We start from the raw sequence: 20,388 nt of genomic DNA, 5'->3' as shown, positions 1-20,388 counted from the left end.
TTTCTCCCTAATTGAGCATTTCCCAGATTTAAAAAAAGTCAGCAGGTGCTCCCTGCTCTCTTTCCGTACACCCAGCCCCAGGGCCGGGTCTGGAGGCCTGGCCGCCACACTGGCTCCCACGCGCTGGCTCCCACACTTTGGGAGGCCTGTTTCCTGGATCTCACATCTGCCTCCTCCTTAATTTGCTTCCTAATTTTATGGAGTGACTTCTACTAAATTTCTGAGAGAGGTTTTGGAGGAGATAAACATTTTGAATCCTTATACGAAGAAGTCCTTATTATGTTTTCACACAACTGACATTTTGGTTAAGCATAGAATTCGACATTCCAAAACCATTTCTGGAGAATTCTGAAATGAGAGCCCCAGGACCTTCTAGATTCCCCTGCTGAGAAATCCAGGACCATGTGCTCCATGCGTTCCTGCTCCTTTGTCTTCTTGTCTCCAAACTGCCCAAAGCCTTTTTTTTGTTTTTTGTTTTTGAGGAAGATCCGCCCTGAGCTAACTTCTGCTGCCAATCCCCCTCTTTTTGCTGAGGAAGACTGGCCCTGAGCTAACATCCGTGCCCATCTTCCTCTACTTTATATGTGGGACGCCTACTGCAGCATGGCTTGCCAAGTGGTGCCACGTCTGCACCTGGGATCCGAACCAGTGAACCCTGGGCCGCCCGAAGCGGAACATGTGTACTTAACCGCTGCGCCACCCGGCTGGCCCCCCAAGGCCGTTTTTAACCCTGGATGTGGGTCTTCTCTCTTTCCCTGTGCTAGTGCCAGGGGTCCTTTTAATCTGGCGACCCACATCTTTGGTTCTAGGAAGTTTTTCTGTGTTATTCTTACAGAATAATTTACTCCCCTCCACTTAAAAGAAATCTCATTATGCTGGACTGTGCTGTGTCAATCAGCTGCTGCTGGGAACTGGGTTTCTCAGAATCCCCTTGTCAGCGTGAATCAAGGTTAGAGCTGGACAGGAGAGGAACCCGCTGAGGCCGGGAAGTGGGATGGGGACAAGGCCGAACTCCCCTCCCTGAGAGTCACAGTGGTCGGGCAGGCGCCTGCGGGCCCCGCCCCTCAGCAGTGGCCCCACCACACTTGTAAAGAATCCATGGATCAAGGAGGAAGCCTCAGGGAGTTAAACATGTATTGCACTGACTAACAATCGAAATACATAAACCCATGTGATCCAGCTAACGCCGTGTGTAAAGGGGAGTCCACAGCTTATGTTAGAGAAGAGAGAGCTCAAAACAAAAACCTAACCTTCCACCTTAAGAAACTAGCAAAAAAGGACCAAATAAACCCAAAGCAAGCAGAAGACAAGAAATAACAAAGAGCAGAAATTAATAAAATTGAGAACAGAAAAACAACAGAGAAAATGAATCAAACCAAAAGCTGGTTCTTTGAAAAGATCGATGAAATTGACAAACCTCTAGCAAGACTGACTTTAAAAAGTGAGAGGACCCAAATAACCAACATCAGAAACGAAAGGGGATTTTATGACAGAACCACATACATGAGAAGGATAACAAAGATACTATCAAATAACTCTGAACACATAAATTTGACAGTTTAGATGAAATGGATTAATTTATCAAAAATCACAAACTACCCAAGCTCAACTGAGATGAAACAGAGAATTGGAATAGTGCTATAGCTATCTGGCAAACCTTCCTGTATGTCAGGAATGAACAATCAGAAACCAGAATTACAAACACAACAGCATTTACAATTGTTCCCAAAATGGTGAAAACTACAAAATGCTAATAAGAGGTGGCAAAGAAGATTTAAACAAACAGAGAGACAGACACATTCATGGAGGGAAGACTCAACATAGCAAAGCTGTCAATTCTTCCCAAACCAATCTACAAGGGTTAACGCACTTCCTGTCAAAATCCCAGCTGGGTTCTTAGTAGACAGACAGACTGACCCTAAATTTATACAGAATGCTGCGGTAAACCAAGAAACACACTTGGTCTTTGTCCCCAGTTCCTGGCACAGTGCTCCTGAGACTTGGATTTCCTGAGTGACAATTTGTCATTCACAAGGAGCCCCTTTTGAGCGCACCTGAGTTTATGCTAACGAGGTGACTGAGGTGGGCCCTGGATCAGGATGGAGCTGGTCACCAGAAAGACCGGGCGATTAGGAGTTTGGAGCTTTCAGCCCCAACCACTGACCTCAGGAAGGGGAAGGGGGGCTGCAGATGAAGCTCTATAAAAACTCGAACACCAAGAGCTCATGAGCACGTGGTGAGTACATCCACAGGCTGGGAAGGTGGCTTACCCCAGTTCCATGTGGAGAAGCTCCTGTACCTGGAACCCTTCTGGAGCCCCTCTGCATAGGCCTTCATCTCATCAGTCATCTGTATCCTTTATCATAAACTGTAAAGGTTTCTGAGTTTTGTGAGCCACCTTAGCAAATTCACTGAACCTGAGGAGGCAGTCATGGGAACCCCAATTTATGGCCAGTCGGTCAGAAGCACAGGTGACAACCTGGACTTGCTACTGGCATCTGAAATGGGGACAGTCTTGTAGGACTGAGCCCTTAACCAGTGGGGTCTGAGGCTAACCCCAAGTGGACAGTGTCAGGACTGAGCCCTTAACCAGTGGGGATTGAGGCTGACCCCAGGTAGACAGTATCAGAACTGAGCCCTTAACTGGTGGGGGTCTGAGGCTGACCCCAGGTGGACAGTGTCAGGCCTGAGTTAGATTTGCAAGACACCCAGCCAGTGTCCACCCAGAACTAGAGAATCGCTTAGTGTTGGAAAAAGCACACATAGGAAAAGGCAAAAGAACTAGAAGTGCCAAAAATAACTTTGAAAAAGAAGAAGAAAGTCGGAGGAATCACCAAGTGATTTCAAACCTATGCTACAGCTGCAGCAATCACAGCAGAGTGGTGTCGGAGTCCAGAAACAGACCCACACAAACATGGCCAAGGAGCTTTCGGCAAAGGTCCAAAAGCAGTTCTACGCAGGAAGGTAGTATTCTCAACAAAAATGGTATGGAAACATTTGGACATTGTAAGCAAAAAAACCCCACAAGCACTTGGACCTAAACCTCGCTCCTTATAAAAAAAATCAACTTCAAATGAATCACAGCTCTAAATGTAAAACGTGAAACTGTGAAACTTCTAGGAGAAAATTTTTGTGACACAGAGTGAGGTAAAGCATTCCTACACATTGATACCCAAAGCAACATCCATTAAAAAAGTCCATCAGTTGGACTTCACCAAAGTTAAAAATTTATTCCCTGTGAAAGACTCTGTTAAGTGGATGAAAAGCAAAGCCATAGATTAGGAGAAAATACTTGCAAACCACATATCCAACCAAGGCCTTATGTCCAAAAGGAAACTCTTAAACTCAACAGCAGGAAAACAAACAATCCAACGAGAAAATGGGCAGAAGGTCTGAAAAGACGCTTCGCCAAAGATACACAGATGGCGCATGAGCACATGAAAGATGGTCCGTATCGCCAGTCCTTAAGGAAATTCAAGATAAAGCAATGAAGAGACACCTCCACACACACGCCAGAATGGCTCCAAATAAACTCTGACACACCAAGGGCTGGGAGGACGACAGCCGCTCACTCCCTGCTGGTAGGGTGGGGGATGGCACAGCCATTCTGAGAAATAATGCAGCAGTGTCATGTAGATTTCCACATGGACACAGAGGCCACACGACTTACGACTGCACGCCTCCTGGGCATTTATGCCAGAGAAGTGAAAACTTACATTCACACAAAACCTGGACCTGAACGTTCACAGCAGCTTCATTTGAGGCAGCCCCAAAGTGGAATCCACCCGGCGTCCTGCAGTGGGTGGGTGGACACACCTGCGGTGGTGCACCTGCATGATGGGATGCTCCTCGGCTACACAAGGAAGGAATGATACACATACGGGATGCAGACAAGAACATGGGTAGATCTCAAAGGCATTATGCGGAGTGAGAAAAGCCACAGCGTATGATTCCATTATGTAACTCTCTCAGATGACACAATTACAGCAAAAGGGGACAGACACGCTGTTGCCAGGGGTTGGGAGAAAGTGTGGCTGAAGAGGCAGTTTCTGCGGGGTAATGGAACAGTCCTGCATCCTGACGGTGCTTGTGTTAATCCAGACACGTGACGAAACTCCACAGAAGCCCCTTCCTCCCAGGGAGGGGTGAACTCCGGAAGGCCTGTGCTGAATCAGCAGGGCTGGACCACACGCATCCTCTGTTTTGATCACTGTACTGTGGTTGTGAGATGTTAGGAAGGGGGAGCGAGGTGAAGGGCACACAGGAACTCTGCCATTCTTGTAACTTGTACGTGAATGAAATTATACCAAAACACAAGCTCCTTTACTTGGGTAGACTTTGTAAAGACAACTCGATGATCCTGTGGGAAGTAGTTTTTCTGTGCAGGTACCAGCAGCCTGGCCTCTAGGTCAGAGTCAGGAGTAACACACTTCCAACGAGTTCCATCAAAAATATCCAGGCACTTGTTAGAAACACACATTGCCAGGCCCTGCCCAGGCCACTAAATCAGAAACTCCACGGGAGTGGATCAGGAATCTGCATGGTTTTCACATTCTTGAGCTATTTTTATGATCAAGCAGACTTCGGGAGCACTGGTTTACGCAGAGGCCAGACTCACAGAGGTAAACTTTAATTATCTAGACATTTAGCTTGTCCAGATCCTTAACATGCCGGATAAACCATGAGTTTGTGCATCAGTGCTGACACGTGGGTTGTGAACTTTCCTCATGTACATTCATGCCGACCTGTTCAGATGCTGTGGGGAAATGAAGGAAACATGTGTGACACCCACTCTGTGGCCCGAGCAGGGCACATGAAGTTGACAGGCTGCAGGGGAGGCTGCCAACCTGTCCATATACCACTGTGTCCATGTGGGGCCCAGTGGAGGCAGGGTGCACAGACTGGGGTGGGGGGGGCACCAGCGGCTGAGAAGGAGCCAAGGAGGGTGTCCTGGTGCTATGGACTGAACTGTGTCCCCCAGAGACCATGGTGCAGGCCTAACCCCAGTGGGACTGTATTTGGAGGTATGGCCTTCGAGGAGGTAGCTGAGGTTAAGTGAAGTCATAAGGGTGGGGCCCTGATCCAACAGGACCAGTGTCCTTACAAGAAGAGGAAGACACTGGGGCGTGTGTGCACAGGGCAAGACCATGTGAGGACAGGCAGACCTCCAGCCACCAGACAGTGAGGAATAAATGGCTGTTGTATTTGCCACAGCAGCCCTGCCGGGCAAGACACGAGGATCATGGATGCCCAAGGGAGAGTGTGTATGGGCAGCCAGGAGCCGAGGTGGAGGAGGACGTGGGCCCGGTGGGGCCGGGTGGAGAAAGTGCCCCTCAGGCGCACGCTTGCTTTCCTCCTCCCTGCTGTTACCCAGTGCAGGCCTAGCATGCCACTGCATGAACACTGGCCTCAGTAAGGACTCAGCCCACCCCTCAGAGCTGCCAGGTCCCCCAACCCCTTCTCAGAGACGCCAGGACCCCCAACATCTTCCTTTGAGCTGCCAGAACCCCCCAGGGGCAGCCTCAGAGGTGGGGGCGGGGGGTGGTCTGGCCTGCTCTGCCTTTGGCCCTCCCCAATTGAGGAGCTGTAGGTCCCTTGGGAACAGCGAGTCACTGACAGTGGAAAGTGGGCACTGCCTGAATAAAACAGGTGTGTTCTCAGGATGGCAGCTGCCCCAGGCCATTTGTACAGACAGCCCACATTTCAGTCTATTTGGAATCAGCAGAACATTAACTCATGGCACTTGATTTGCCTTTGCATGTGGTGAGCAGAAACATCTCAAGTAGACACATTAAGTGTCACACCAAACTGTGCTGCTCTCCACCGTACACACGTGACTTGGTTTAGACCGATTTGGTGGCTGACCCACCTTGTTAAGACAGTGGTGTGATTTCTGCACTAACAGTTGAGAAATGGCTTAAATAAGAGAGATCTTCTTCAGTTTATTTTGAGAAGCTTCAGACTTCAACTTCCCCTAACTTGCTGAAGAAAAACACTATTCGAGGACCCTCTCAATTATTTCCACGATGCTTCACAATCAAGGCCACCCATCAGCCCTCAGCTTGCTAGGGACTCACATTTCTGGCTGGAATGGACATGAGTGTCTGCATGGCACACTCAGTACTGGTTACAGGGTTTCCACTGACGCCCTCTACCAGAAATCAGGGGCAGAGCTGAGGCAGCAGTTCCTCCCACTGGGGCGACCGCCACGCAGCAACGCGCTGAACTTGGGCTGAGGAGAGTCCCCAGACCCCCCGCGGGGCAAAGCTGAACACGGCCCGTCCAAGGAGTGTCTGTGCGCCCCCAGTCTGGGCTGACAGAGGCTAGCAGCTCTCACGCTCAGCATGGAATTTTAACTCCCAGGTAGGATACGAAAGCTCTCAGGAGCTCTCCACTGAGTCTGCTGCGACCTTGTCCAGAAAAAACCAAGAAACCATCTGCGCATGTCCTGAGGAAACGCCTGTAAAACGCGGCATGTCCCAGAACCATGAGCCCCGAGGGGCGGCCTGCCGCAAGGAGGGGACCAGATTGGCGTCTGCCTGCAGCCTGTTTGAGCATCGTGCTCGGAGGGCAGGTCCCCACTTGGGTGTCTGGGGTCCTGGTCCTCAGAGGCAGAGGATGGGCGGTCCCCACAGGTGGAGCCCTCTCCCTCCTCCTGGCTGGGGAGGCCCCAGGTGTCTGCAGGCAGGAGGTCCCAGGAGGTGCTCACAGGCTGTCTGACCCCAGGACCGCACTTTCCCCTCCTCACTCCACGTGCATGGAGACGGCCTATCCCAGGCTGCTTACATCCAAATGCCAACAGAAAGAAGAAAAGCAACACACAAGGCTGCAACCAAAGCCGCCAGTGCCTTCTCGGCTCTGGATCACAGAAGTCTGATGGGGAAAATTGCCTGCTGCATCCTTCACAGGTTCGCAGCCTGGAGAAGAGAAGGCTCCATGTGCTGCGCGAACTCCACACATCCTGGCCGCAGGAGGGATGTTCTCCTCAACTGTGAAGGGACCAGATGCTCACAGAGACAACCCAGTCACTGGGTCCGTGAACCGTGCTGCGCTCAGCTGGGCTGGCCACTTCCCAGGGTAGACGGGAAGGAGTCGGGCTGCCCGCAGCCCAACGCCCCAGCCACAGAGCCACCTCTGCTCCATGGTAACTGTCCACATCTGCAGGCACCTCCAGGTGACTTCCTGGAGGTCCCACCACCACCACCAGATCCTGTCGGCTCTAGGGCTCCATGTAACATGGGTGAGTGTGGAGCCAGCCAGACACACACGCATAGGCTACGGCCTTAGGAGCCTCTGGGAAACCAATAAGCTCCCCTCTTACCTACAAAAGGCCCTTGATGGAATGTTCGTCTTCTCCAATGTGAACAGTAAATCCAAAAGTAAAATTGCTTTGTGTGTGAATCAGCACATTATGGAACAGAACCTAAACCAATGAAGCAGGTTTGACAACAGAAGCCAAATCCAGTGACTCCAGCATCCGGCAAGCTGATGGGGAAGGGTGAGTAACTCGGATTACCGAAAGGAGTTCGTGACCCGGCACCATGAAGAGGGGAGCGCCTGTCCTGGGCACTGTTCAACTCTCAGGGCATTCTTCTGCATCACTTTTGTGTTCAGCGAACAGAACATCTGGTGCCATGATCACAAGCAACTCTAATTTCAGGAGCTAGTTATCATTACAAATCAGTCCATTTACCAAGACTTCAGTTTTCACAATTCAGAGTTTAGAAAAATGCATTTCATCGTATGTGAGGATCCCAGGAAATCCACAACGTGGACACGTCAGTACCAGATCCAGGCCTGCACTCATGGGGCATCCCTTCCAGGCCAGGCATGGGGTGGCCACTCCCCTCTTCCCCCTGACCCACCCCCCCACAGAGCACATTTCTCCAGCCCTGCTGTGTGTGGGGTGTCCTGGGAGTGGCTGGTCCAGCAGGACACAGAGTCTGGGGTGTCTGCATCAGCAGGGCAGCCAGGGCCCAGGCCGAGAGGCAGACTGAGCAGCCTGCCCACCGCACAGCCGCCAGCTGTTCCAGGTCTGCCTGGGGTGACTGCTGTGGAGCATTGTGTGGCTGCAGACAGGGTTCTTTTCAAAGGTAGATGAACAGAGGTTTGCTCAGCTGTTGTCCACTGACACCCTGTCAAAACGCCCCTCTGTGCTCAGCATCCCCAGATGTCCAGCAAAGGGGCCAATCGATGGCTCGAGGACTTGCGTCCCCGCAGCTGAGACCAGGAGCACCTCTTCCTGCCTCCCTCCCGGCCGCCCACCTCTCACAGGTGGTGTCTAGTCTGATTTCAGCTCACGCCTCTCTCCCAGCTCCTGACCACCTGCCGGCCAGCTCCACCCAGACCAACCCTCTTCCAGCACGGCCTGCCTCAGGGATGACTGCCCAGAAACTTGGGCCTTTCCTCGACACCTCCTCCCCAGGCCCAGCCCCGGCCCCATCTCCCGCCCTCCCACTCACCATTCTCGGCCTGTGTGCTGGGCTGCGTCTGCCCTGCGCCCCAGTCTCCAGCCAGACCCTCTGCTCCCACTCCTCCCCAGGCCAGGCTCCTCTGAAACGCTGACCCCTTTCTCAGCAGGTGTCCACTAGGACCCTGTACCCGGGAGGTGGGCAGACAGCTGCTGAAGGCAAACACAAGATGTGCTTCCTCAGGTGGCCTGGGCCACCTCCTAGACGGGGCAGGACGTACCTGGGTGAGAAGCTGGTCGGACGCTAGCTGGTTGATCCAACGTGTGTATCGCTCGGTGGAGTTGGGGGGCTCCCTCCTCACCTGGCAGCCTATGATCTGCAAAAGAGCAACAGGACTCAACAAAAGGAGGTCACTGCGAGCCATGTGCACACACCTGTGCACACACCTCAGCTGGCGTAGGCTGGTGCGTCCAAGCGGGGAATCAGCTGAAATCTGGCATCCGGGTCAGGTTGGGGAAACTTCCTGGAGTAAAGGGGATGGGCATGGGCCTGGTGTGGGGCAGGCAGAGTCCAGGACACCGGACGCCTGCGCAGGGCAGGTGTCAGCAGCCATGCCAAGCTGCTCTGGCTGCGTAGAGAACTCACCAGACGCACTCCTCGATTCAATGCACTGGATTAAAATGACCAGATGCAGGTTCAAACGCCCAGTTACTTCCAGAGCGTTCTTGAGCTGTAACTGGAGTGGAGGTGAGCAGACGGCTGTGCAGCCTCTGGGCAGCAGGTCTAAAAGTCCCATCTCTCGAAAACATCCTCGATTCAGCCTCCCAAAGGCAAGAACCTCCCACCAAAAAGAAGTCTCAGCGCCAAGAGCCCACTGCCAGCTGCCTCAATGTGTCCAGGCTGCATGGCAGCCCCCCGCGCCAGCAGACAGGCGCCTACCAGCCGGACAGAATCCTCCTACACTGCCCTATAACTTACCTATTTCATTTTCTTGTCTTTTTGTTTGTTGTTGCTGAGGAAGATTCGCCCTGAGCTAACATCTGCTGCTGATCTTCCTCTCTTTGTATGTGAGCTGCTGCCACAGCATGGCCACTGACAGACGAGTGGTGCAGGGCTGCACCCAGGAACCGAACCTGGGCCACCAAAGCAGAGTGCGCTGAACCTACCACTAAGCCACCAGGGCCGGCCTGCCTATTTTCTTATACCTCCTTGCGGCCTTCAACCTGAGGCCTGGCCCTGCCTCCTCCTGGCTTTGGACACAATTCCCTCTCCACACACCCAATGTCTACACCATGGACCCCCATAGCCCTGCCAGCTCCTCTAACAGAGCCTGGACTTCCAGGGGGCCCACCACCCATCCCACCAATGCCTTGGAGGCCTGCACTTTCTGCTGGAGCATCTCCCTGCAGCATGTTTGAGCGTCGTGCTCGGAGGGCGGGGTCCTGGCAGCCAGACAATCGGGGCAGGTCTCTGCTTGGCTGTCCAGGGTCCTGGTCCTCCGAGGCAGAGGATGGGCGGTCCCCTTGGGAGGAACCCTCTCCCTCCTTCTGGCCAGGGAGGCTATGGGTGTCCGCAGGCAGACAGCCTGCTCCCTGGTGCAGCCCCGTGAGGGGCTCACAGGCCATCTGACCCCAGGACCACGCTTTCCCCACCTCACTGATCAACAAGGGAAATATAAGGGACATCTGAGGGGTCCACAAGGTGGACATCACTGAACAAGGCTCCTTATGGAGAAATCGTCGTAAGTCACACCTCCATTTCTGGGTTTCTCATCCTGCTCCAACACAGCCGCTCTCACACGTGGCGATTAACTCTCATTAGTGCAGCTGCACCAATGAAGAGTGTGAGGAGGTCTTGCCTGTATTTTCGCTGTTGGTTTTTTAAACTTTTTTTTTGAGAAAATGGTAGAGTTGCATGCAGTAGTAAGAAATAACACCGAGAGCCCACGTATCCTTCACACAGTCCCTCTAATGACAAGGTCCCAAAAACCAGCCACGCCACCTCTGCTGAGGCAGCGACACGGGCGTGCCCGCTGCCACAGGACCCCTCGTGGTGCCTTCACAGCCACACTCACCCCCTTAGTGGCAACTACGCGCCTGTTTTCCCAATGCTGTAATTTTGTCTTTTCAAGAATGTTGTGTAGAGGCTGGCCCCGTGGCCAAGTGGTTAAGTTTGTGCGCTCCGCTGCAGGCAGCCCAGTGTTTCGTTGGTTCGAATCCTGGGCGCAGACATGGCACTGCTCATCAAACCAGGCTGAGGCAGTGTCCCACATGCCACAACTAGAAGGGCCCACAACGAAGAATACACAACTATGTACCGGGGTGCTTTGGGGAGAAAAAGGAAAAAAAATAAAATCTTTAAAAAAAAAAAAAGAATGTTGTGTAAATGGATCGCACAGGATGTACCCTTTTGCAATTGGCTCTTTTTCCATAATTCTCTTGAGATTTGTGCAGGCTGTTGTGTGTGACAATACTTTATTTCTTTTCAGGCTGAAAAATATCCCATAGTTCAGACAGACCCCATACAGACACCTGGGCTGACTCCAGTTTGGAGCTGAAACGCCATTTCTTTCTCAGGGCTGTCAGTTTCCAGCACCCCTGCTGTATCTGCTGTGACTCTGCATGAACACTCACATGCAGGTTCTCATGTGAATCTAAGTCTTCGTTCTCTGGGACGAATGTCCTGGAGAGCGACAGTTGCTTGTGTGCGGTTGCAGGTTAACTTTTTAGGAATCCACCAAGCTGTCTTCTGGGGCCACAAAGCCCCACACTCCCAGCAGTGGTGTGCGCAGCCCGGGCTGCCTGTACCCTCGCCCGCACCTGGCATCCTCGTGCTTTCATCCCAGCCTTCCTGCTGTGTGTGTGCTGACCTCTCGCCATGGTTTTCATGAGTCTCCTGAGGGCTCACCATATCGAGCCTCTTCCCGTGGGCGTGTCTGCTGTCTGTCCGTCTGTCCTCCCGGGAGAAACGTCTTTTCACGTCTATCTCCATTCTCTGGTTGGGATAAGATGCACCTGGCCACAGGTGTGTTTCACATCTCGCTGAATTTGTCTCGTGAACCTTTCCCGTCTCTCCTGAAAAAACACTGAAACAGTTGTAAACGGAGGCGGCTCTGGAACCAGTGCTCTGCCTGCAGGAGGTCCCCTCACACCTGATCTGACCAAGACACGTTTTTCTAACTGTCTACTGCATTGGATTGCGGAACAGAAAAGATTTTGAGGGAAGAAAGGTAAAACGTTGATCAAAAGCTGGGAGGCAGATTTCTGTTCCCAAACACAAGGATGAAGAGGCTTAACTTCCACAAATCAACAGCGGCCCCGCAGCCCATGACTTGTGCCATGAACAGCTACCTGGCGGTGGTAGACGGGCCACGTGCACACCAGCCATGCCGAGCACTTTGCCTCCAGCCACACAGCGAGAGTCAGCAGACGCGGCTCTTTCTGGAACACGAGCTGATTTACCCCAGTTCCGCAGTGAGGGGCCCGGCCCCTCCCCACCCTCCTCTTCGCGGACTTCTGGTGAAAGCTACAAGCATGCTGGGTGGCTCCCACGCCGGGAAGCAGGGACAGGTGAGAGAGAACACAACACTGGAGCTTCTGAGGCAGGCTGCTGTTCGTGACTTCAGCCACCACGGGCACTGTCCACAAACGAGGGAGAAACAGGAGGATGTTTTTATCTGCCTTTAACACTGTTTTAAAAGAATGTTGGCCTGACCACAGGCTGGATAAAGGCAAACCACGCAGGGCCTTTTCTGTCACAGAGGCACAGAGTGCGGCCCAAGCTCTGCTGTGCAGGCCTCCCTGTTTCCAGGGCAGCTGACGGACTCCACGTGGGGAGGCCCCGCCACCCCCACGGCCCCACGTCCACGCTGGTGATGGCACACGAGGGACACACACAATGTCCTACACCACACGAGACCTCAGATGCTCCAAAGCTGGGCCTCGCACAGTGCTCGTACACAGTCAGTGCTCAATAAACGCAGGCTGAATGAACCAAGGGCACGTGCCGGCACGGGGTTGGCCAATTTCTTCCCAAGAGAAGAAGCCGGTGGTTCCAGGCTCCGACCGGTATTTGCTGACTCCCTTGAAAGCATCTGTTGCCAACAGGTAGACAGAAGGACAGGTTCCTGCAGTGGGATCCCTACCCACGATCCTGAAACTCTGTCTGAAGTGAATGGGGGCTTCTCACACCGGCAGTCTGGCTGGAGAAAAGGTCAGAAAGCAGAAGAGAAGGTGTGCTGAGAACAGAAGGGAGGCTGGCCGCCACAGCGACTGTCACCTGCCCCACTACACCCTGGCCTGATCCTTGACCCATCGCAGGGGGTCTACCAAGAGACTATGTGACCCTTCTGAGGCGACGCCATGGAAGGAGAGTCAGCCTCCAGCTAGTTCTCCCGGGACCTGTCCTTGGAACTGGCCGCCATGCTGTGGGGAAGCCCATGCAGCCATGTGGAGCAGCTCCAGCCACCACCAGGATCACCGCAGGTGTGCGAGCACATGCACCTCCAGGCGACCCGGACCTGCCTCCGGATGCCTACCTGAGGGCCCGTAAGTGGTGCCCGCCACCAGGCATCCAGCCAAGGCCCCGTGAGTGGAGCCTGCCTCCTGGGCCCTTTCTGAATTCCTGACCTACAAAGTCTGCGCGTGACAAACGGGCTTTCACCACTAAATTTGGACGACGTATTACACAGCAGTGGTGACTGGAGCTGGAAGGAGGTATTTTATCAGCTATGTGGTTGGATGGTTGACAAACCCCAGAAGCCCAATTTCTCCCCTAGATCCACCAGGGTCAGGAGGATACACAGCACTGTCTGCTAGGGGCCTCCGTCCACAGTGGACTTATCATTAGTTCCTCTTCCCTCCTAAGGTCCCAATGTGGATGGTGAGGAGTGTGGCTCACCATTTCCTGTTGAGAAGCAAGAATCATCTCCCCCTTGGAACATGAGACGCCACCACCCCTGGCCTGATGCTGGGGCCTCCCACTGGAGCAAGTGCTGTTTGGTGCAACTGGAGAGTGTGCATCTGCGTGTCTGTGTGTGTGCATGAGTGTGTGCATATGCACATATGTGCGTATGCCTATGTGTGTATGTGCCGGCCTGTGGGGAGGAGCCTGGAGACGAGGGCAGCCAAGATATAGACCAGTGTGTCTAATGAGGTGAACTCCCCAGCTGAGCCCACAGGAAGCGACAGTGCCTCGAGCAGCAGACGGGCCTTCCCGCAGCCTGTCCACCTCAGCCCCTCACAAGCACACCGGCCAGGCCCCTCAGTGGCCAGTGTGGGAGGGGTCTGTTGACACAGCTGGCCTCTTCCGCCCTCTGCACATACAGCCAGAGATGCCTGGGCGAAAGCCAGGCTCTGCCCCAACTTATTCTCCCTCTCAGCACCAGTTCCTTCCTCTAAAGGGGGCTGAAAACACTGGCCTCGGGGCGGCTGCAAAGACTAAAGAGGGCAGTGTGCCAGCACCCTAGTGCAGCGGGCGTGCACGCTCTCTCCATCCACTCCTCCAAAGTCAGCCTCTGCGCAGTTGACGGCGGATCCGAGAGCCACGGGCTGGCCAGAGCATAAGAATCTTCTTTTCATAATCACTTCTTCAGTCATCACAAAAAAACAGAAAGGAGCATGCCTTGTGTGATTTAATCAGGTTTTCACTCACTGATGAGCCCACAACCCCAGGTGTGAGCACAACACGGAGCATGTTCTCCACCCAGGTGCCTGGACCACTGTGGCCCCAGAGGCACCTGTGGCCCACAGCCTCGACCCTGCCCGCATGGGACCCCCTCAATGGCCACACATGCAGCTTCTGTCTTCATCCCGCCACCACCCCTCCACATAGAGGCTGACGGTGGCCCCAAGGAACTCAAATAGCTGCACGTCCATCATGCCCTCCCCCAGGCACCCCGCAGGGAGAAGAGCACACGGGGCCCAGCGGGGGTCTGAGCATCTGTGTGGCCAAAGCCCCCTGACCAGCGTCTGAGGAAACGGAAGCCTGGAAAGGCCACAGGGGAAACTGTGAAAACAGAAGCACGAGCTCCCGAAGAGAAGGCAGGGTGCAGCTTCAAGAGCCGCGTCCCCAGACCTCCCTCCCTGCCTCGCCTGCCACACGGCTTCTGCGTAGCCCGCAGAGGATGGCCGGTCGAGAAGTGCGGAGCCACAGAGGCCCTGCGGGCACAGGAACTGTTTCTGCTCTGTGTGAATCGACGAATGTCTAGGTTTGCAGCCCCGACAAACCAGCAGCAGAAAGACTATCGTGAGAAAAACCATGGAAATAACAGAGTTTAGAGTCCTCTCTTCACACCCACCGCTGGCTGCCAGCAGTGAGGAGCGCACAGGGACAAAGCCAAGGCGAGCGCCAGAGCCCGAGCGAGGGAGCACACAGCCCCTTCGGTGCTGAGTTGCAGTGACCCCTGGGGCGTGGGTCTGACGAGGCGAGAGCCCTGACGGGAGGGTACCCCCGGGAAGTGGAGGCAACAGCCGTTTGCGGCCTGAGGCGGCGAGAGAAGCAGACCCGCCACTGGAAGAGGCAGCGGTCTCATCCACCTTCAACGCAGGCCAGGCGGCGGCCACGGGACAGGCACCAGGGGAGAGCACACGGCCGGAGGTCAGCACAACCTCCCACCCGCAACAACACAAGCTGGTACCTGGGAACCCAGAAGAATCAATGGGACACATACAAACATTGTGAAGTTTAGTGAGACAGCAGGATGCAAGGTTAACATGGGAATAACACCATTTGTGCACAGACGGAAGACGGAAGGAAGGGAAATAGACAACTCATGAGAGGAAATGTCTGGGCAAGAAACATGGGCACAGCTTACTGAGGAAGACACAAAACTACACGAGGACAGACAACGAAAAGCAGAAGTCAGATCTGGCATGGAAGCAATTTCCCAGATAAGACTCGTTAGGAATATGTGGATCACCCACGAGTTACTTTACAAATCCAGCACACTCCCCAAAAGGACTTCGCTGTCAAGTCTTTTTTTGGATCTAGTTGATTATCTGGAAAAATACAGACAAATAATCAAAAACAGCCAAGAAAAGGGGCAAAAGCAGGAGAAGAGGCTGACTGGGTGTCCTCATCCTGGTGCTTTGTCACCTCCGCGGCCAGTTAGCACACTCAGTCCTGCCTGAGCGATGAGCAACAAGCAAAGCAAGGAAACTACTGTCTTCAGGCCCCAAACAGGCAGCCAAGATTGTGATCCCTGAGCTGGAAATGAGCAGTGCGAACCCCACAGGACCCCGCTGAGTGAGGACACGGAGGTGAGGGTGCAGGGGGACCATGGCTGTGAGCATCGGTCAGGCGTGGCAGCAGACAGCTGGGGGCTGTAGACACAGAGCACTGGGGCTTTACCAGGTGTCCTTGTGTGTTCACTAATTACCAATGTGCACGTGAGCAAGAGGAAATCAGCAAAGGGTGGGAAAGATGCACCAAAAAGAAGCAGGCAGAGCAGTTCCTCCGAGTGCGCTTGTACAAGTGTGAGAAGAGCTCATGGTCCTCCATTGGGAGGAAGACCTTATAACACATGGGGCATCAGGTGAAACCCTGAGGTGGGATCACCTTAGGAGCTGGGCCAAATGGGTCTTGGACTATCTGGATCTACTTAATAAAGCTTAAAATCAGCCTTGAAAAGATCTAACTTACTACAAGTAATCTAACTTCATGAGAATAAATATCCAATATTTTAAAAAAGAAAACAGCAAAATTCAGCACTGGATGTAAAATTTCCACGGTTTGACTGTCAATCAAAAGTTACTAGGTTTAAAGAAGCAGGAAAATACAACCTGTGACTAGGAAAAAAATAAGTCCCTACAAACAGACACAGAAGCAACAAAGACGATGCGAGAAGAGCAGCTCAGGACCCTCCGACAGCATCACAAACACATGCCACAGGCTCAAAAAGGCAGAGGAAAATGTGGGCACAGCAAGAGGGGCAGAAGACCCCAAAGGGCAGTTTTAGAGAAGAAAACTACAGCATCTGAATGAGAAACACTGACTGCTTCTCGGCAGATCAGACACAAGAAGCACACCAGTGGCCCTGAAGACAGGGCAACAGAATTCATCAAAGTGAAGCATTCGGAGAAAAGACACTGAGGGAAGAGAACACCAGTATCTGCGGTGGGAGCACGTGCTCCAGCACATGAGTTCTCATGTGGACAGGGGGCGACACTGAGAAACACCTGGAGAGAGAACGGTCAAAACTTTCCAAATCGGATGCAGACAACAATACCACAGATGCCAGGACTTCAACAAGCCATGCAGAGGAAAGCTTTCAAAGTCCCGTGCTTGCACATCGTAATCAAACAGCTGAAAACCAGCATGAAAGAGAAAACCTGAAGCAGTCGGAGAGAAAGACCCCGTACACACCAAAAACCAGCGTAAGGGTGACAGCGATTCTCGGCAGAAGCTGCCAACGCCAGATGAGAGAGACATCGTTAAAGAAAAAACTCCAAAAAGATAGTCTCTTCAATAAACGTTGTTGGGAAAACTGGACAGCCACATGCAAAAGAATAAAGGTAGACCACTATCTCACGCCACACACAAAAATAAACTCAAAATGGATCAAAGATTTGAAGATACATCCTGAAACTCCTGCAAGATAATATAGGTAGTACACTCTTTGACATCGAACTAAAAAGGATCTTTTCAAATATCACAGCCTCTCAGACAAGGGAAAAAAAAGAAAAAATTAACAAGTGGGAATTCATCAGACTAAAAAGCTTCTGGAAGGCAAAAGAAACTAGAATCAAAACAAAGAGACAACCCACCAATTGGGAGAAAATATTTGCAAATCATATATCCAACAAAGGGTTAATCTCCATAATATATAAGGAACTCACACAACTGAACAATAAGAAAGCAAACAACCTGATCAAAAAGTGGGCAGAGGAGATGAACAGACATTTTTCCAAAGAAGGTATACAGATGGCCAATAAACACATGAAAAGACGTTTAACATCACTAATCATCAGGGAAATGCAAACCAAAACTACACTAAGATACCACTTTATGCCTGTTAAAATGGCCATAATCACCAAGACCAAAAATAACAAATGCTGGAGAGGGTGTGGAGAGAAGGGAACCCTCACACATCGCTGGTGGGAATGCAAACTGGTGCAGCCACTATGGAAAACAGTATGGAGATTCCTCAAAAAACTAAAAATAGAAATACCTTATGACCCAGCTATCCCACTACTGGGTATCTATCCAAAGAACTTGAAATCAACAATCCAAAGTAACATATGCACCCCTATGTTTGCTGCAGCACTATTCACAATAGTCAAGACATGGAAGCAACCCAAGTGCCCATCAACTGATGACTGGATAAAGAGGACGTGGTATGTATATACAATGGAATACTACACAGCCATAAAAAAGACAAATTCATCCCATTTGCAATAACATGGAAGGACCTGGAGGGAATTATGCTAAGCAAAATAAGCCAGTCTGAGAAAGACAAACACCAGATAATTTCACTCATATGTGGACTATAAACAAATACTTGGACAAAGAAAACAGTTCAGTGGTTACCAGGGGAAGGGGGGTGGTGGGGGCACAGGGGGTGAAGGAGAGCACCTATGAGGTGACAGTCAAGAAATGATGTACAACTGAAATCTCACATTGATGTAAACTATTATGAACTCAATAAAAGAAAAAAAAGAAAAACAAAAAACTCCAACCCAGAGTTCTTTACCGGCGACTGTATCTTTCAACAATTAAGACAAAAGAGACCTTTGCAGAAAACAAACGCCAAAATAAGTCATCACAACAAGACTGACATTACAGAGAAGATGAAAGGAAGATCTTTGGGCAGAAGGAACCGCCTGGATGTCCAGTGAAGAACGCAAGTGGACATGTCCAGGCAGAAGACAGGCCCCCACACAGCTACCCACGGGACAGCTCCATGCAGGCCTACAGCAGACAGGCCCCCACGTGGCTGTCTATGGGAAGACCCCGTGTGCACCTACAGCAGACAGGCCCCCACGTGGCTGTCTATGGGAAGACCCCGTGTGCACCTACAGCAGACAGGCCCCCACACCGCTGTCCATGGGACGGCTCCGTGCAGGCCTACAGGAGCTGCAGAACACAGGCGACGGGAGGCAGTAACCGAAGCAGGGTTTGCAACCTCACATCCCTACTGCAGGACAACTGGGGCACCCTGAAAACCGCAGGCCAGCCACCAAATAGAACAGAACAGAGGCAGAGCTAACAAATCAAAAGCAGAGACGGACTGGAACTGTAAAACAAAACTAAACCAAAGGTAGCGGGAGAAGAACCAGGGAGAAGGCGGCGGCAGTTCAACCCAACGCAGAGACAGCACGCGAGGCGCAGGAAGAAGAGGGACAGGTCGACAAACGGAGAGGAAAGTACACCACCGCCTATCCTGTGGGGTCAGCGGGGCAGCGAGGAGCAGGCCGGCGCCACGTGAGGGGGCACTGTTCCTGGGCCGCGAGGAGAGGCCACTGGGGTGGCAAGGCTCCAACATGGCCAGAATGAGCATCCATTTGCAAGACCCTGTTGAGACACCGGGTTTTTTAACTTTGCCAACCTCAGCAGTTAGTGGAAATGAGAACTCTGGGCACAGGCCCAGACCAGGACACAACCAAGCAGGGAGGCTATGAAACGAGCTCGGGAACCCAGGGCCACGAAGACCCGCGGGCAGCCAGGCCCCAACCCAGCATCCCCACGGGGTCTCCAGTAGGTTCTTTTCACCAGCTCTTTCAGAACTGTGGCCTGAAGATGAAAACAAAGGGAAAAAAAGAAACGGAAGGCATATAATTTTATCCATTAACTATACTTAAAGAGTTTCATATTATACTTTGTAATTTATACTTACAAATAGTTTAGAGACCACTAAAATATAAAATATAAATAAAAGTTATATTTCACTAAGAACTTCTATTTGTCTTATAGATCCAATCCTTAAAATGCTTAAAGTGGATACATTTAGGAACGGAAGCAATTTTTTAATATTTTAGATTAAGTGTTTTCTTTATTTCATACCCCCAAATGCTGCTTGTCATCAGAAACCTTTTCTAAAAAATGACTACTTACAGATTGACTTCTGATTACCTGGCCAACAACCACCACTGGGCAGTGGGGCAGTTCCACAGCACCGCAATCCCGTGAGGCTCATGCACGTGCACGGAGCCCCGGCTGGGAACTGAGCAGAGGCAGACAAGTGCGTGCACATTCTTCAGGAACAGAGTGTCAGGCGTGGCTGGGAGTGTGCGGAGGCCACATGACACAGACTTAAATGCACAGAAGTACGCTCCACGTGTGACGGTTGCAGGAATGTGGAGCACGCATGGAGGTGCTGACAGCTCTCCAGTGTGATCTTCACCCTGTGAAACTTCTCTGGGCTGGAGAATCCAAGCCACCCTCTGCCTCCACTTCTCACTGCACCCTCACCTCCCAGACAACTGGCAGCCCAGGACTCTGAATCGAGTCCGTCTTCAGCAGGGTGCCACGTGCCGCCATCCGTCCAGCATTCTGCCTCACCCCCACCTCCTCCTGCCTCACCCCCACCTCCTCCTGCCTCACCCCCACCTCCTCCTGCCTCACCCCCTCCTCCACCTGCCTCACCCCCACCTCCTCCTGCCTCACCCTCTCCTCCTCCTGCCTCACCCCCACCTCCTCCTGCCTCACCCCCACCTCCTCCTGCCTCACCCCCTCCTCCTCCTGCCTCACCCCCTCCTCCTCCTGCCTCACCCCCACCTCCTCCTGCCTCACCCCCTCCTCCTCCTGCCTCACCCCCACCTCCTCCTGCCTCACCCCCTCCTCCACCTGCCTCACCCCCTCCTCCTCCTGCCTCACCCCCACCTCCTCCTGCCTCACCCCCTCCTCCACCTGCCTCACCCCCACCTCCCAAACAACAGGCGTTCCTAAAGGCCCCACCCTGACCCACACCATGCCTCCCCACAGACACTGCCCAGTGCCAGCTGCAGACACAGAGACCCTCACACTTCATCTGTATCCC

At 52.5% G+C, this 20,388-nt stretch overlaps 1 protein-coding gene across 50 annotated transcripts in view; it reads right to left on the bottom strand.

The window, feature by feature from the left end:
* Positions 1-20,388, bottom strand: part of B3GNTL1 (UDP-GlcNAc:betaGal beta-1,3-N-acetylglucosaminyltransferase like 1) — a 136,048-nt gene that overhangs the window by 66,054 nt on the left and 49,606 nt on the right. For 48 of the 50 annotated variants that reach the window (XR_011523231.1, XR_011523233.1, XR_011523232.1 and 45 more), the window contains one exon: positions 8,692-8,787. The exons of the other annotated variants lie outside the window; for them this stretch is intronic. Coding sequence is in view for 40 of the 48 variants with exons in the window: in XM_070561276.1 (XP_070417377.1) it covers positions 8,692-8,787 (96 nt within the window). In the remaining 8 variants the exon portion in view is untranslated. The remainder of the gene's footprint in view (positions 1-8,691; positions 8,788-20,388) is intronic. 50 annotated transcript variants of the gene reach the window in all.

This window comes from Equus przewalskii, chromosome 10, assembly GCF_037783145.1.
Source record: "Equus przewalskii isolate Varuska chromosome 10, EquPr2, whole genome shotgun sequence".
Taxonomy (NCBI): domain Eukaryota; kingdom Metazoa; phylum Chordata; class Mammalia; order Perissodactyla; family Equidae; genus Equus; species Equus przewalskii.
This window is presented reverse-complemented; position numbering and strand designations above follow the sequence as displayed.